The following is a 16829-nucleotide window of genomic DNA, read 5'->3' as shown; positions in this document are numbered from 1 at the left end:
GGAGAACACACTAATGGATTTTTTAGCATTGAATCAATTTATCTTATCTTTTTAGGTATGGCCAATTTCTTCAATCGATTGAGGCAGCCGAAGTATGAAAATTAACACAGAGATTTAATAATAATCATAGATCAAGTGCTGCTAATTTCCAGCACAAAATATTGTAATTGTCATATAAATTTACTGAAAATCAAATATCTACATGATGAGCTCTTTGTATTGGAAATAATAGCCCCTCTTTGTACTGAAAAATCCTTACAAACAAACAAACAAAAAGTAGATCACTTACAATCTCTACAGAGAACACAGAATTATAAAACCCACCATATTTATGCAACTTTGATTAATCAATATTTTTGAAGAGTGTTTAATTAGAAACTGGACTTGATGACCTAGGTGGTTCTTTCCAATCCTGTATTCCTAATTAAATAAAAAGCAAATGCTGGCAAACATTGATTATTGGTTTTTCCTCAGGAAATGAATAACCAGCCACATGCTGCTAAAATAATAAGTCAGGAAAAAACAAACAAAAAACCCCCCACAGGGTGCCTCTATTCTAGAAAACACTTCTGTTTTCTAGTTTAGGTGAAAAGGAAATATTACTGCTTGTTTCTATTTGATTACTGTAATTTCATTAGAAAAACTGCAGAAAATTAGCACCTTATTTTATATTTCAGTCTCATTTCCTGCTTTGTTACACGTAATATACAGCAAAGGAAATCTGTCAAATGGATAATTGCCTGCTTCCATGCTTGAAGGGATTTATTCCTGAGGGAGCAGAACTTGCTCAGCAAAAAAAAACCTTCAAATATTATGTTGGCAAAGCTGTTCATGCCATAAACCCTCGGCACAACTGCTCCCATTGTATCTGTATTAGTGGGAAGTCACATCTTAAGGATTAAGCAAATTTCAGTTATTTGTGATTTATACTTATTTACATTTATACCTTGCTGATCTAATCTAAATTTGATATTATGCAGCCAATTTAAACCTTAATTTCTAAGCTTTTAGTATATCACAAAGCATTAAAATTAAGCTGTAATCCACAGTGCTCTTTTAAATCTCTGTTTCTTGTGGAAAATAAGGTACAAGGCAGGTTGTGATCTCTGTCAGGCTCTCTGTCAGCTCCCTTCAAATAATTTTTGATCCTCTTGGCTAATTTTATTCAAATTCAAACCAGACTTCTTAAATTCCATTGCTTTATGGGACTAATTATTTCCCTAACTTGCTTTGCTAACCACTAAATAGATTAAGAAGTATTAAATCTTTCAAATGGAAGTTTGTGTGCACATATTTTGGCAGTAAAATATGCAGCTTTATGTGGCAATCGAGTTTGAAGAGTTGGCTTATTTTAGATGCAGTTGATCTATATAGTAATTGTGGTTTTGTTTTCATGCAAGAAATTAGGCAAAAATTCGGTTTCTATAAGGGGAAAAAAGTGGTAATGAAGACAAGCTTCTATGTTCCACTTCTATTTACAGAGACAAATTATTTCTATTTTTCCAAGCAGTGGTGAAATCAATAAATCAGAAAGTCTCCCCGCTCAGAAACCTCTCACTGAAATGACAGCAACTTCTATTTTTATTTCATCTTTTCCTCTGTGACTCACCTCCAGAAACACCTGTTTGTAAAGCCAAACACTGTTCCTTCCACGGAGAATATTCAAATTCCCAAAACATGTGTTCTGTTTTGGCTGGGGAAATGTACTTAATTTTTAGTAACAAATGTCCTGATGTTAAACCTATTTGTTTTACATACAACAGTACAGAAATTGTTTCTGCAGTGGCATCAATCCATATGCCCGTGAATTTATTTCTAGATGCAGTCAGTCTAAGATATTTTTGGATTCTGTGCTTTGGTCAAAGGGATTTTAAAAGAGATTGATGAAATCAGTAATTTCACAGCCCAGTGTTCTCATTGCAAGGATAAAGTGCTCCAGAGGAGGGAGCTGTCCCTTAGTATCCAGAGTTGGATAGAGGGAATATGTCTTTAATGGCAAACCTGTGGGAAAAAAAATATTTATTTATTTTATTTTACTTTAGAAATTAATAAGATTATAAGACTTATTCAGCATTTTTGTATTATATATGGGGAACTTTGTTCATCATTTCAGTTTCTGTAAAAACATTAATAATTACTTCGATTAGAATATAATTGTGTTTTTGCAAACCACAGAAATTTAAATCATACAGAATTCAGGCTGGTTCTTTATCCAAAGTGTTCACAATAGAAATCTTGTTATGGAATTAACTCTACACTTCTTTTTGTGACTGAATCGACTCATTGGAGTATAAAACCTGACCACTGCTGGAAAGATGTTATTCATTCAGGTGGTGTATTCACATGTCTTGTGTATGAAAAAGACCGCTAGGGAATCTCAGGGAAAAAATGGAACTGCCAAAGAAGCTGTTTTTTCATTCTTTTACCAGTACCAAGCCACTACTCCCACCTTAGTGCTGAGTTCCTCGGTGCTGCTTCACTTCTTGGCTCACGTGTGTCTGCGAGAGGTTTCATTTATCACTTAAGCAAAATTATGAGTAACTGCAGAGTCTTTTCTGCTTGATGCATCGTGTTTGTTGACAGATGGAGCACTGTGTGGTACAGAAATGTACAGTAGCAACAGAAAGAATTTCTCAGCTGTGTCAGAAATCAGAAGAAATCTTCAAGCCCTTCTCACTGTGTAACTCCTACAGGCCTTAAAAGAGTTTTTAGCTGACTTCTGCTGGAATCAGACAATGAGAAATTAATCTTATGAAAGCAACTCGAACTTTCATGAAGTTCTTTACAGATCTCAGCAGTCGAGGCAGGATTGTAGTGCCACGCTGTTCACGGAAGTCAAATGCACAGAACACTTTTTATCTCCTGAATTTTATCATATGATTAGTGTATGTGTCATAACTGCACACACATATTCAGATTTGCTTTGTTATCCAAACAAGGCCATTGGGTGCTTTAATATTCCATATCCTGCTCCTCAACCCCCCACAAGATCCACAGCTAAACAACAGAACCTTTACATTTAAATCCTCTCTCATGAAGAGAACACTGGTATGGAAGAACATGGTGTACTGACCATAGGAAGGATAAATATTGTTCTCAAAGAAATTTTGCTACCCCAGAAGAGCCCGCTGGAGCACGGACACCCAGCTGTCCTGTCCGAGGGGTGATGTGCCCACAGGCCCATGAGCCAGCCCTGGCTGGTGACAGCCCTGCGTGTCCTGGGCTGAGTGACCAGCGCTGTTCCAGCTGCCCAGGTCCAGCTGAGCTGTTACAGGACACCATTGTCCTGCCTCTCTGCTGCTGCTTCATATGTCCTTTAGTAACGAGGGGCAGACCCTTAAAAAAACTCAGTTCTCTATCTGTTTCTGGAAGCAAGTCGATGTTAAAGCAAGGCTCTGTTTAAGTCATCATAGAATAGACTGGGTTGGAAGGGACCTTAAAGCCCATCCCATTCCAGCCTCTGCCATGGGCAGGGACACCTTCCACTGTCCCAGAGTGCTTCAAGCCCTATCCAACTTGGTCCTGGACACTTCCAGGGATAGGGCAGCCACAGCTTCTCTGTGCAGCCTCCCCACTCTGACAGGGAAAGATTATTCCCGGTGACCCTCGCTCAGGGCTCGCTCAAGGCAGGAGCGCTGTGGGATCAGAAGCGCTGTGGGATCAGGAGCGCTGTGAGGGCAGGAGCGCTCTCAAGGCAGGAGCGCTGTGAGGGCAGGAGCGCTCTGAAGGCAAGAGCGCTGTGAGGGCAAGAGCGCTGTGAGATCAGGAGCGCTTGTGGGATCAGAAGCGCTGTGAGATCAGAAGCGCTGTGGGATCAGGAGCGCTGTGAGGGCAGGAGCGCTGTGATCGGGAGCGCTGTGGGATCAGAAGCGCTGTGGGATCAGGAGCGCTGTGGGATCAGGAGCGCTGTGAGGGCAGGAGCGCTGTGATCGGGAGCGCCTGTGGGATCAGAAGCGCTGTGGGATCAGGAGCGCTGTGAGGGCAGGAGCGCTCTGAGGGCAGCGTTTCCCCGCGGCCTCGCTGCCCGCCGTGCGCGTGCGCGCGCTCCCCGCGCAGGCGCGCGGCGGGCGCGGGCGGCGCGCGCCGGCGCGGTCCCGGCCGGGCACATCCCGATCCCGGGCAGTGCCCGCCGGAGCTCGGAGCGCTCGGAGCGGGGTCCGGCAGCCTCACCGTCACCTGCCCGCAGCCCGCGGGGCCACCGCCGCACAGGGGAGCTCCCCCCCGAGTTTGCCGCGCCGCAGGAAGTCCCTCGGACCTGTCCGAAGTGGGGCCGCGGCCGCTCCGTCCGCTCCCCTGCGCGCCGTGTGCGGGCGAAGATGCCGAAGAAGAAGCCCGGGCCGATCCAGCTGAACCCCGCTCCCGATGGATCCGCCGTGAACGGGACCAGCTCTGCAGAGTGAGTGCAGCCGGGGCGGGGTTGCGGGCCGGCCCGGCCGCGGGGTGCGCTGCTCCCCAGCCCGTCCTGCCCCGCAGCCCGGCGGGGACTCCGGGGAACCCCAGCGCGGGGGATACTCGGGGTCTCCTCCGCGGAGTAAGGAGATGCTGCCTGCGGCAATAAACAAACTTCTGGCACATACGCGAGGGGGAAAAAAAACCTGGGGAAAAAATAGGGGAAACTTGTATAACTCATTTCTCGTAGTCCGTAATGGTGTCTGCTGGGTTCTTAGCTTATATAATTATCTAGTAATGCCAAATTACACGTTTCCGATGGCATATTTCATATACGTGTATGTGGGAGAATTTATACTGCAAGCCGCAGATTTGTAGAAAAGGTGTTTTGTTTTGTTTTGCCTTGTCCTTGGCTTTAACCCAAACAATCGCTAGTTTGAGCAAATCTGTTTTTCACTAATTGACATGTTGTGCTGGGTACGGAGGGAGTGTGTGTGCAGAAACTGCTTCAGAGCTCCTCTGTGTGCAACACAAACATGACACTGTAAATGTGGGAAGGGCTGAGCTAATCACGGGGACACTTCTTGGGGAAAAAATACTGAATATTGGATGGCTGCGTGTTGCTGATGAAGCCTGTGTTGCACGTTTCTCACGGATGTGGGTGGGCAGGGTGGCCTCGGTCAGGCAGACACACCACCTGCACCTCGAAGTGATGAAATGTTACAGAAGGTTTTCATTTGAGGTTCGTGGGTCCATGTTCACACCTTGATTTTTAGACAATGGTGGCGGGCTAGCCCTTTAGTGAAGGTGCATCTTGGAGGAGCAGATTCCTGTCCCTGTATGGTCAGCTCGGTCCTCTGTGGGAGATGTAAACTGAGCTGAGATGTGCTGCTGTACCACGGTGACACAGAGGATGTGAGGCAGGCTTGCAGTGACATGTGCAAGTCTTGGGCTTTAAAGTGCTCTGTATTCAGCAGTGCCACGTTTTCACACAGGCTCAGATCTCGTTTAACCACCCAAACATCTAAAAAAATAAAAAATCAAACAACCAAAACCAAATCAACCGCAAAAGAAATATAACCCTGAAATCAAACAAATTCCTCCTGAAAAATAAAAAATTCAGCATCTAGCAGCTCCAGCTGTGACATTTCTAGCAAACTCTTTTGATGATTAACTGAGCGATGAGCTGTTTAAAAACTGTTCTTTGGCAGGAGTTACTGATTGTATCTAAGCATTATGGTCTGAATATTATGAAGCTTTTGTTCTGGATTGACAGGGAGAAAATACTGTGTTTTTATATTTGCTTGGGTAGCACTTTCCAGTCGATTTTCTCAAGGCAGTTGGGAATATGTTGCTTTAGTCTTCAGGGATCTCTTTGCATTTTAGCCTTGTTCTACAGAATAAATCTGATCCACCAGTCACTTGCTGCTTGTAGTACTTGATGTAAATCACCTCGCTCCCAATATACTCAATATCGTATCTCTTCCCTCAAGAAGTGTCATTAATTTTAAATTGCTTTTACGTGTATGGTACTCATTTACTTGTTGGAAGCCTTTGGGGACTCCTGGGAGTGCTGAGTCTTTTCTGCCCTGATGAACTGCCGTGCTTCATTTTCTGCTCCGTGTGTTGATTTGGCTGGGGTTTGTGTGTTTGTCCCCCACACTTCTGATCTGTGTCACACACAAGACCTTATACCCAGCTTTTGCCAGGCTTAGAGGTGTCCAGTGTTTTTAAAAGAAGTAGCTTAGTGGAAGTAAATTCAGCAACCAGTTGTCCTATATACAGCCAGGATTAATTAATCATGGAAATATCCCCTCATCCTGCTAATTTTAAGCCCTCATTGTAAAAGATTTCAAATAGCAAAGAACAGTTGCATCAGAATTTGGAAGTGTTTTTGGAATTGAGTTGGAAACAGTTTTGTTTTTCATTTCCTTAATCTGTAAGGTTGTTTATTTTCCTCTCTTCTCCTGCTCTGGGTTTTTTCCCCCTTTGGTCAGTGCCTGAATTCCTCAGTCAGGTGTTTGTGAGGCTGTTGTGCATCACCAGGCGTTCCAAGTATGCCGTGCATCCCTGCACTGCCACATTAACACTTCCTCAAGCCCCGAGCCTGCTATCATGGAATTCTGGCTATGTGAGGCTCCAGTTGCTCCTTACATACACAAACCTGTCCTTCTGCAAACGCCTCCCTGCTCTTCAGAGACAGCGCAGCGCGCAAGGAGCTCAGATGACTTGGCAAAGCAAAAAGGAAGATTCCGAGCGAGGCGATGAAATTCCTGTCTGTGAGTGCGTGAGGGACCCGAACATCCAGGAGGAAGGAAGTTATTTAGGCCCAAAGGCGATTCTGGCACAAACCCAAACGGATGTGCACGGGCCATGGAGCTGTGTGCTGGAATTCCGAGACTTTCTCGCTGTCACGGGGGGGAAGGTTCTGTAACTTATTAATGCTTTTAGGAATGAGCACTTCTGACACCGTGACATCCTGGCAGAAAGGAAGGGGAAAGGGAGGAAATGAAAGAAGAGGCTGGATGATTCAGGATGTCCTGCTTTGCATTTGTGTCCTGTCCTCTGTCTTCATCCTTATTTGGTGGTGGGAGCTCATTGACTGGAGCAAGGGAAAGTTTATAACACATGGTGTAAGGCTTTAAGAGTATGCAGGAGGCCTGGGTCTCATGTGCATGACTCTTTTCTCTTTATTCCTTTCTTTTTTTAATCTTTTTTTTTATCCCTGGCAAGGTAGTATGAAGGGGAGTCAGTGCACTTAGAATTTAAATGCACGTATCCCAAATACTTAAATGAAAATTTCACAATGTTTCTCTCCGACAGCAGATTTTGTTACTTGTAGCAATTACTTAACCACAACATCCTGCACGAATAATTTTTCTCGAGGGCCTTCCCAATCCCTGGCTCTGCCCAGTTGGACAATAGAGACAACTTGATGAAAGGTTTTCCTGTGCCCTCAGCTTCACTTCTGTTTTTGACACTTCCCGTGGAGTCGCGGTTGCTCGGCTTTCTGCTGCTCTGAGCTGCCTCAGCTCCTCAAGCTGAAACCAAGATGACACAGGCCAGCTGTAGATTTAATTTCATTCTTTGGAGCTACACTGATATAATTGTGCAAAGCTTCTGCAGAGAAAGGGAAAAAAAAAAACCCTACCAGGCAAACCTGAATGAAAATTAATTGAAGGAAAACTGTTCTGGCTAGTTTAGTGTCTTAATAGCCAAAACCAACAAGAACAAATCTCCAATTTATGGATTTGTGTTCCTTTCAAACTTCTGACTCCCTGTTGCTTTGAATGTCTGACAGTTTTAACCCAATTTTTCTTTCTCTAAAGCCAATCCAGCCCCAGAACATGAAGTAGAAAAAAAAAGGCAGGTTTTGAGATAATGCCACTTTCCATATTAGAAATTTGTTTACGTGAAAAGAAAGTTACTCTGTGAAGTTCTTTAATTACATCTTTAAAATAAAAATAAAAGTCAGAGAGAATGGTCAAACTGACTGCTCTGAAGCCTTAGTTTTTACTTTGTCTCAGTAAATCCAAACAACTTTCCTAGCTCTTGTGCTAAAACATAAACCTTCCAAAGAGTGCCTGGGATTTGATTAAATACAGAAAATGAAAACAATTCTTCTTAAAAATTGCGTGCCAGCGACTTTTATGTATTTTATGAGCTTTAACATGATGGGATTGAAGTGCATTCATTTTTTCTTTTCAAAATATAACTGTGTATATGTTTTAGCAACAACTGGTGTCTCCCAAATCAAGCCTGAGCTGTGGCCTCTGCAAATCTCAGATGTGAAATATCAGCTACAATAGGAGGTTTGTGTTTAATTAGATAAAAATGAGAGCAAAGAAAAGTAGACAACAGAATTTGCATCTTCTCTGATGTGCTGCAATGGGCCCTTGAGAGGCATTTAAGATACTGTCCATAGGTCTTTACCACCTTAAGAACTGTATTTCTTTTTGAAAGGGAAAGAAAATCCAAAGCAAACTGTGAGTAGAACCAAGTCATCAGGCACAATGTGGTTTTTGGTTTTGTTTTTTTCCTTTTAAAGCCTTAATTATAATAAATCTGTGCCTTAGAACCGTTCAAGCCAGAGAGTAATTTTGTAAAAACGGGTGACTGCAAATTCCAGTCATAGTTTGAGTATTAATTAATCAGCCTTTCCTTGTTGTTGCTGTTTATTCTGGTTAAATTGCATTTAAGAAAGTCCCTGAATGGCTGGTGCAACTTCCCTGTGTTTGCTTGGCAAAGAAAAGTTTGGGGATTGTGCAGAACTGGTTTGCACCTCGATATATATTACAATTTGCAAAGTAAACATTTGCTTACTTGTTGTGCTTCCTGCAATTTTCATGTTTTTCAGTATTTTTCTCAAGGGAGCTTCAGTTTGGGTTTTTGAGGTGTAGAAGGGCAGGCTGTGTCCCATCAGAGGGATGGGGTTATGGGGTTTTGGATTTTGGGCTTTAAGTTTCCATTGTGGGCTCTTTCCCAGTGGATCCTTTTCCAAGAGGATTTGTCCTCCATGGAGCAGGTTTTTTATCAGTTTTCTTGGATGTGAGATTAGATAAAAGGAAAGGAGGATTTTCACAGAGTTGTTCACTTTAATGCTTGCAGGGTCATTTCTGCCTTGCTTCAAGGGGTATTTTTTTATTGGTGGTTTTTTCCCCCTTTTGGAATTCCTTGGGCTTCAGGGGAGCTTTTTTTGCCTGTGTGCAGTGTTCTGGAAGATTAGACCCTGGAATTTTATAACTGATCTGGTTGGATTGCAGTTGTATTCAATATACACATAGAATTTCTGCAAGCTTGTAAATATTTTTTAAAAAAGCAACTTTTTTTTTAATCTCCTACTAATGAAGGATTAATCAAGCTTCCAAATACATGTGACATGAGTGCATTTTAAATTAAAATATACCCATGCATAGCTTTCTCTTTTAATGTGCTTGAGCCTGGCATAGTCCTTCATTGAATTAGAAATACCATTTTAATGTTATTTAAGTACACACTAATAGAACATGTGATCTGTTATAATAAATTAATGAAAGGTCAGAGCCTGCAGCACCTCACGGACTTGTGCTGAAAAAAATTATGACTAAGTGTACACCACTAGCACAGAAATTAATGCAAGGGGCACATTGACCTGTGCAGCTCTTGCTGGCTGTAGGCAGCTTTTTGTTGACAATTATGGATTGCATGTAGAAAGGATTTTAAGACATTTAATCCCGTCTTGTTATGTTCTGACAGTCAGATTTAAGCATAATGATGGTAATGGAGGAATACTTCAGTTTGTGTGAGGTGTCTTTATTTTTTCTAAAAGCTTAATTGGTTTAGGGGAGTTGAAAAATGGGTGTAAAAATAAACGTTGCTGAGGAAATGTGAGGAGAATAAGTGGTGAGGGAAGTGCAGCTGTGCTCATGGATCCAGCTACTTTCCTTGTCCTTTACACTGAGTCTGCAGATGGTCACAGAGGTGTGATTTCACAATAGAGCTTGTGCAAGATCCTGCTCCTTCTGCAGAAGTCTCTCCTCTCCTGGCTGTGCCTGTGTCTGCTGCTCTGGCTGAGAACTCAGAACCCACCAGAGCATCCCCGAGGAGTTCCCAGAGCTCTGTCCACCAGCACTGGGGTAACCACAGCTTAGCCAGGGAAATAATCCCAGTGAAAATGTGTTTTTAGTTCGTTTGTAAATGGGTTGCTTTGCAATGAGTGCAGAATGAGACCATCACCTCCTGCCTCAGCAGAGCATGGGGAGCCTGAGAGATGCTGGAATTCAGAAATTACAGCCATTCCTGAGCAGCACATATTTTAATGGAGTAGTCTCAGGTCTCTATCTCAAGAGGAGCAAATCACCTGTGAGACCTTCCAGTGTTATCTCACAGCCAAAAACAGGGATTGAGAGGCTCTGGGTAAACCCAACATGTAGTTGAATTATTTATTGGTATAACAACAGTGCAGCTGTTGTTAACCTGGAAAAAAGGGTTTTGTGTTAGCACTGACTTAAAGAAAACCAAACATGAAAACTGTGGGGAATTTACAAAATTGTGAAAATTGTGAGGCAGGAAATACACCAGCCAGTTTTTAGGGTGGATTTTGACTACGTATTACACTGGGTACAGGAGAAGCATTGTGAAATGAGCTGAGGAAGGAATTTTCTGTGAGGTCTGATAAACCTTTCCATCTCATCTTTAGGTAGTTTGTTCCCTTTCAATTACTAAATTCTAAATTTTCCAGTAAAAAAGCTCCTCCCTCTTTTTGCCTGTGTTACCTTTTTTACAGCTGCATTTGTTCCCCCACCATTGCCCTGGGGGTTGGCTGGGCTGTGTGAAGTGTGCAAATTCCTCTGCCAAAACACAAGAATGTCTCTTGGAGAAAGAAATGTTATCTGGCAAAACTGAATATTTGGGGAATAATGTTCTTTCTTCCAAAGACTTCTTAATTTTTTATTTTTTAATTTTTTTTTTTGAGGAAGCGGTGGATTTATTTTTCTAACCACTTGTGTCACTAGAAATTAGTAATCAGGTGATTCCTGCTTTGATAAGCGCTCAGTATTACTCAGACAAAATCGTGGTTACACTTTGGAACAGAAGTGCAAGGCTTCCTGCCCACAGCAAGGGAACAACTGGGAAAGGCTCATTCAGTGCTCAGCTTCTCTTGGCAAACATCTGTGGAGGAGCCTTTGTCATCCTGAGTCCTGTCTGAGCAGGAGGAAGGTGGATTCCAGCAGAACTTCTCCCTGCTGACAGCTCAGGATGGGATCTCCACCTGGATCCAGCCTCATCCAGCAGTGGGAAGCATCATCCCTAACAGGGCATGCAAAAGGAGCAGATGATTTTACTTTGCATCCTGAGCACCAGGATGGAGATATTCCAGCAGTGTGGGATTCTTTGGATGAACAAGAATCTTCTTAAAAACCTCCTTATGGGTTTTTATAACAAACCCTTGAAACTTCCTGGCAACTCTTCTTCCTTTCTTGCAGGGTTTTGTACAACTCAGCATTGTTCTGTGCTTTTCCAGAACTTTTTTTTTTTTTTTTCAGTGTGGTGGGAAAATGAGTCAGCAGATTGCAGAACACATTCTTTTGGGAAAAAAGTGTTCTCTTTGGATATAGATATGTGAATATTTCTGTATGTGTTGGTACACTTGATTCATATATTAAGTAAAAGTTACTAATTTCTTTCTCTAAATGGCTGTGCTGACAGATATTCAGTGTTATGCAATCCATCCATTTGAAATACAGGCTAACCTTCCATCCCTGGCTTTCTCAGAATCCCAGTTATGGGTTTTTTTGGTCTGTTTCAGACAGTTTCTGGCAGTTTCTTTTCCTGGTCCTGGTCACTTGGCTCTGGATGGAGTTTGTCCTGCTGTGCTCTGGGCTCAGCCTTTGCACAGAGGAGTCTCAATTCTAATCCTGGCCTGTTCAGGGGCCTTGTAAACTGATCCTGTAACTTCATCTTTTTTATTATTGTAGTGCCCCTCAAAGGCTGTGTAGCCACCACATGGGACAGTTGGGAAGATATTGTTACTGTAACTATTACATATGTTCATCCTTTGTTTTTGTCATTACATTTAACTCGTACTTCAGAGACAATGGAAACGCAGGCCTATGTAAATATATGTGTCAGCTGATGATCAGAATTTATAATTCTGTGTATCCTCTGTGTTGTGCTTTAAATATCCAATCAATAAGTTCATTTTTCTGTCCATAAGGAAGTTTTAATTGTGCTGTGGTTCCTTTATCCTGATAATGTGTAGTGTTGGCTGGGAAAAATCCATGGTGCACAGACACAAAAGGGAGATGGAGAGCTTGGATTTCTGGTCCTGAAGGTTTGGCTGTAGAATTTCTTAACTTGAGATTACAAAGTTGATTTAGGGCAAATTCTGAATGCAATGGCCTAGTAAGTCCTGAGGAAACCTCTTAACTCAGAAAAGAAGCCCAAACTCCCTCTCTGTGGCATGGTTTAGCCACAGAGCTCAATATGCCAAAGGGTTTGCAAAAGCTTTCTGGCAGCTCCTGCTGCCACTCAGGGTGAGGGGCTGGAGCACCAAGGGATGGAACAGCTGCAAAAAATCTGGTGGGGAGAGGCACCCAGGGCATGAACCCTCTGTGTCACTGCTGGCAGCGCTGGCTTTTCTGTCTGCTGAGCTCTGCCTTCAGCTCACACGTGTTCAATGTGCTTTGGCTTAGGGGAGGAAGCTGCAGTGTTTAATGGGATGGTGGTGAGGCAAAAGAGAGGGAGGCTTAAAACAAAGATTCCCCCCAACAGCTCAGCCTAAAGGGAATTTTGGAAGTTCAGCTGTCCAGAGACCCAACAGGAGATCTGAAGTTGTGTCATCTCTTTTCTTCCTTAAAAGTCATGCCTTTCAGCCTTAGAAAAATGAGAATTTGCACTGAATTAGCAGGATAGTCTTTTGGACAGAACAATGCTTTTCTAATAGTTTTGTTTTGCATGCCTTTTACTGAGAAATAGATTTTAATCAAATGCCTCTTAACTGGCTTGTGTTTTTGGCTTTTTTTTCTGGCAGTATTAAACCTGACTCTATGCCATGCAATGTCACTGCAATGTGGAAGTGGATGGTGTGTTAGATATTAGGGAATAATTCTTCACTGTGAGGGTGGGGAGGCCCCTGGATCCCTGGAAGTGCCCAAGGCCAGGTTGCATGGGGCTTGGAGCTGTCTGGGATGGTGGAATGTGTCCCTGCCATGGCAGGGGTGGGACAAGAAGAGCTTTAAGAAACCAGTCTGTGATGTTCAGATGATAAATTCACCTAGAAATCCCACCTAAGTGCAAGGGAATTTATTTAAGATCCTCTAACGCATTGCAAGGATTGAAGATCAACAAGGGTTGAAAACCAGTGTAGTTTTCCAAAACAGACTCCTTTGCATTTATAGGGAATTTGGATTTTTTTGAGTTGTTGCTCTGACTGCAAGTTTTATGAGACTTCACTGGGGTTAGACCAGACAGACACCTGTGCTCTAAGCTGGGAGACTTCTGGAATTACATTTATCTTCCATGTTATTCTTTGTTCAAGGAAAAGTTTAATAAGAATTTGTCTTGTTGCCCAGGTTTGGCAGAGTCACACAACATAGTAGTCTGTCTTCTCAAAACCACAGAATGTCTTCATGTTCCTAACACTTAATTTCAGCTCCCTGATTGAGGTTGTTCATGGAAATTATGTAGTGAACTGCCTACTTTCTTCTCCAAATTGACAGTTGTGTGGGCTTGGGGAAAGCATTAATGTCACTGTTCTGGAAAACAACCCCCAAGCTTTGTATCCTCATGCGACAGGAGATCTGAAAGTGAAAGTACTTCTTGATGCTTTCACTCATGCTAATTGTTCAGCTTGCAGCACTGATAGTAATGCCTTTGAACAGATATTTGACAAATTACTGGTAAAGACTCTCGGATTTTTTTTCTTTTTCCCCTGCCACATTTTTTTTCTTCTCTCTCTGAAGTAGAGTTGAGTAACAGCTTTACTGTAGCCTTTAGGGTTGAGTGTGTGATTAACTTAGCACTAACATGAATTTAAAAAAAAGAAAGCTCCCAGGGGTTTGGAGTACTGGTATTAATTAAGGACTTATTTTCTGGTTTTTGTTGTGCCATTATGTGCTAGCAGACTAAAAGCAGCATTTCTCTTCCTCTTACTGCTTCCAAGAGAACAAGTGTGTTCTAAAATATTCGTGCATCTCCTCCAGGAGTGTTTTCCTCCATGCTCAGGTGGCTGTCCCCAAAACCAGGAGCTGAGAATCTCCAGTTGCCTTGTGTGCATCTCTGTGTACTGAGTGCTCTCACTCTGCTCAGTCTGTGACTCCTCCCTGCCCAACCTGCACACATGAAATAAAAGTTTGCTCCTTGTGCCCTAAGTCACTGCTCTGGCCCTGCAGTGCCCAGCTGTGTGTGATGTGCACGTGTTTGGTGGTTAGAAATCCTGGGGGGGTTGGATGTTTAAAAAGAAAACCTGAAACAAAATCTACAGCCAGCCCTAAAAAGAAGAGTGTGATGGGCTCAGGAAGTGACCTTGTGGTGGGATGGTGTTTGTGACACACCTTGTCTGTCCAGGGCTTTGTGGATAGGAGCATGTGTGTGTCTGGGAAGCAGAGAACAGGGTGCTTGGTGCAGCAGTGACTCCAGGTGTTGCTGGACATTTATTTCAGCTTCTTGTGTCCACCCAGGATTCTTTTACCCAAGCATCCACTTTTGGCCATTGGCAGAAGGTGAGGGACTGGGGGAAGTGAGAATTTAAAGATCCCAGATGAGCTTGCCCAGGGTGGGGTGTCCCCGAGTCTGAAGAGCTCCCACATTCCCACGGTCTGATTCTCCTTGGAAAACCTTTCTCACCTGCACGAGGTGGCAGCAGAAGGGCTGGGTGTGGGTTCCCCCAGAGTCCCAGATGGACAGGGATACAGGTGAGGTTTCTCCACACCCATCAGGGGTCAGTGGTTGGGGAAGGTGGGCTGTGTTTGAGTTCTTTCTGCATTCTTTTCGAACTTGGGAGGTCACAGAAGTGCCAGATGGCCAGTGGGATGCTGCACTGTCAAAACACTTCCTTGAGCACAGAAAGGAAGAAATAATGTGAGTTAATAGGAAAGATCCTCCCTGATCAAATGTGGGTGGAGAGAATTCCTCCTCTAGGGCACCTGGTACCTCATGCTGCCCTTGGAAGACAGAGAGAAACAACCAGCTTTCCCAAAAACATGCCCTGAGTGTGTTTTCCTTTCAACTTTCCATTTAGTCAGGAAGAGAGAGAGAGATCTTGCAATAATTGTGAAGGCACTGCACTGAGTGCAGAGGTGTTTTCTGCTGGCTCTGCAGGGTATTTATCCTCCTGCCAGCTGAGTAGGAAGGTGTTTACTGGTGGTGTTGTGTGGGATTCCTCTGTTTCTTCAACAAATGGGGGAAGCAGCACTGACCTCCCCGTGGCTTCATCCCAAGGATCACCCTGTGAGAGCTGGATCCCATCCCTGGTGCAGTTTAGTGTGTGCTTGGCTTTCAAACCACCAGCAATAAATTAAATGATAACCTATTGCTTTAGAGTAGTGCTTGGCACCGTGGAGCCCTGAGCTGATTTGATGATTTCCTGCTTTGATGGATCCCTGGCAAAGCCAGGGTGCCTTGACAGTGAAAAACACAACTCCAAGACTGCAGCAGGTAATGGTGATGAATTTTAATAGGAATCTTTGTCTCTGAATAAAAGTTTTATATAAGATTAAGTAACTACCAGTGCTCCTTCTGGAGGCAGACAGTTGCACAGTAGCATGTTACTGTTTTAGCTGCCAAAGTTCCTGAACATTTTTGTGGTGCGTGGTGATGAACTGTCTAAAGTATTCCTTCTTCTGTGTTCTGTATCTGCTGGTTTCATTTGATTTGTGGAACTTCCTGTGTAGTGATTTACTTTTCCACCTGTTTCTCTGTGCTTTGCAACTTGCTGTGGTGATTTCACCTGGGAGGGTCCAGGTAACAGTCCCAGCTGCCAGCCAGGGGAGTGTTCTTACAGTGGTTGGAGTTAAAAACTGAAACTTCCAAAGTCCTGTCTCCTGGAAATACCCTGAGTAGATTACACCAATTCTGATAACACAAATACACCTTCTGTTTACCTGTCTGCATTTTAAATTGATTAATGTCCTTCAAGCAAAGGACCAGAATGAAAAAAATCAATTCTTTCCTGATGCCTGACATTCAGTTATTATAGTTCTATTCTTATCATGTAACTAACTGGAGATGTTGCTAGTTACACTCTGAGTAGTGATTCTGACAATGCAGTTGTTGGGTTCATATCTTTCAGATTAATTCACTTTACTGTTAGACAATTGGTCCTGAAAATCTGAGAACTTCATTGCTCGACACTGCAAATAATGAAGGTTTTACCATTAAAGCTTAGAATATTCTGGTGATTTCACTTGGTGGAGAAACCTGAGGTGCTGAAACTCATGAGATCCAATACTTCCTCATCTGAGAGAGCTTTTGGAGTCTTTTGACTTGTATTCAAGCAGGGACCTCAGCAATAATTCATAGTTTCAAGCAAGGAAACGCCTGTTTTAAATCAATGCCAAGTTTATTTAGATTGAAACAGGCAACTTATTAAAGAAAAAAAAAAGCTTTATCCAGACAAACATTAGACTAAATAGACATGATAAGTGCTATCCTAGCAAATTTTCTTGTTGCTAAAGCATCAGTTGTTTGTTCCATCACACCAGCAGTCTGTCTGCTCCAAGTCATGTGCTCAAGCATCTCTGTGTTGTCTCCAAAGCCAAAAACCCCCTTCTGCCTGAGAGAAAAACTGAATAGTTGTTTTCTTCAAAGCACAGCAAGGAAAGCCTTGTTGCACCCTGTTTCTGTGTCTCTGGTTTGTGTTGTTTTTTTTAATTCCAAATGGACAGCCCTGCTTTACTCAGTAATCCATAAAATGACAGCAAGTTTCTTCTCAAAGCTTGTAAATTATAATGAAGGCTTGA

At 43.0% G+C, this 16829-nt stretch overlaps 1 protein-coding gene across 1 annotated transcript in view; it reads left to right on the top strand.

Moving 5' to 3' along the window:
* Positions 1-3625: 3625 nt before the first annotated feature.
* MAP2K1 (mitogen-activated protein kinase kinase 1) overlaps positions 3626-16829 on the top strand; it is a 32728-nt gene continuing 19524 nt past the window's right edge. Inside the window, exon 1 of the mRNA XM_086848717.1 lies at positions 3626-4396. Within this exon, the coding sequence (XP_086704843.1) occupies positions 4317-4396 (80 nt within the window). The 5' untranslated portion in view covers positions 3626-4316. The remainder of the gene's footprint in view (positions 4397-16829) is intronic.

Source organism: Cyanistes caeruleus, chromosome 13 (assembly GCF_971803275.1).
Source record: "Cyanistes caeruleus chromosome 13, bCyaCae1.hap1.1, whole genome shotgun sequence".
Classification (NCBI taxonomy): domain Eukaryota; kingdom Metazoa; phylum Chordata; class Aves; order Passeriformes; family Paridae; genus Cyanistes; species Cyanistes caeruleus.
The sequence above is the reverse complement of the archived record's forward strand: the minus strand, read 5'-3'. Positions and strand labels throughout refer to the sequence as shown.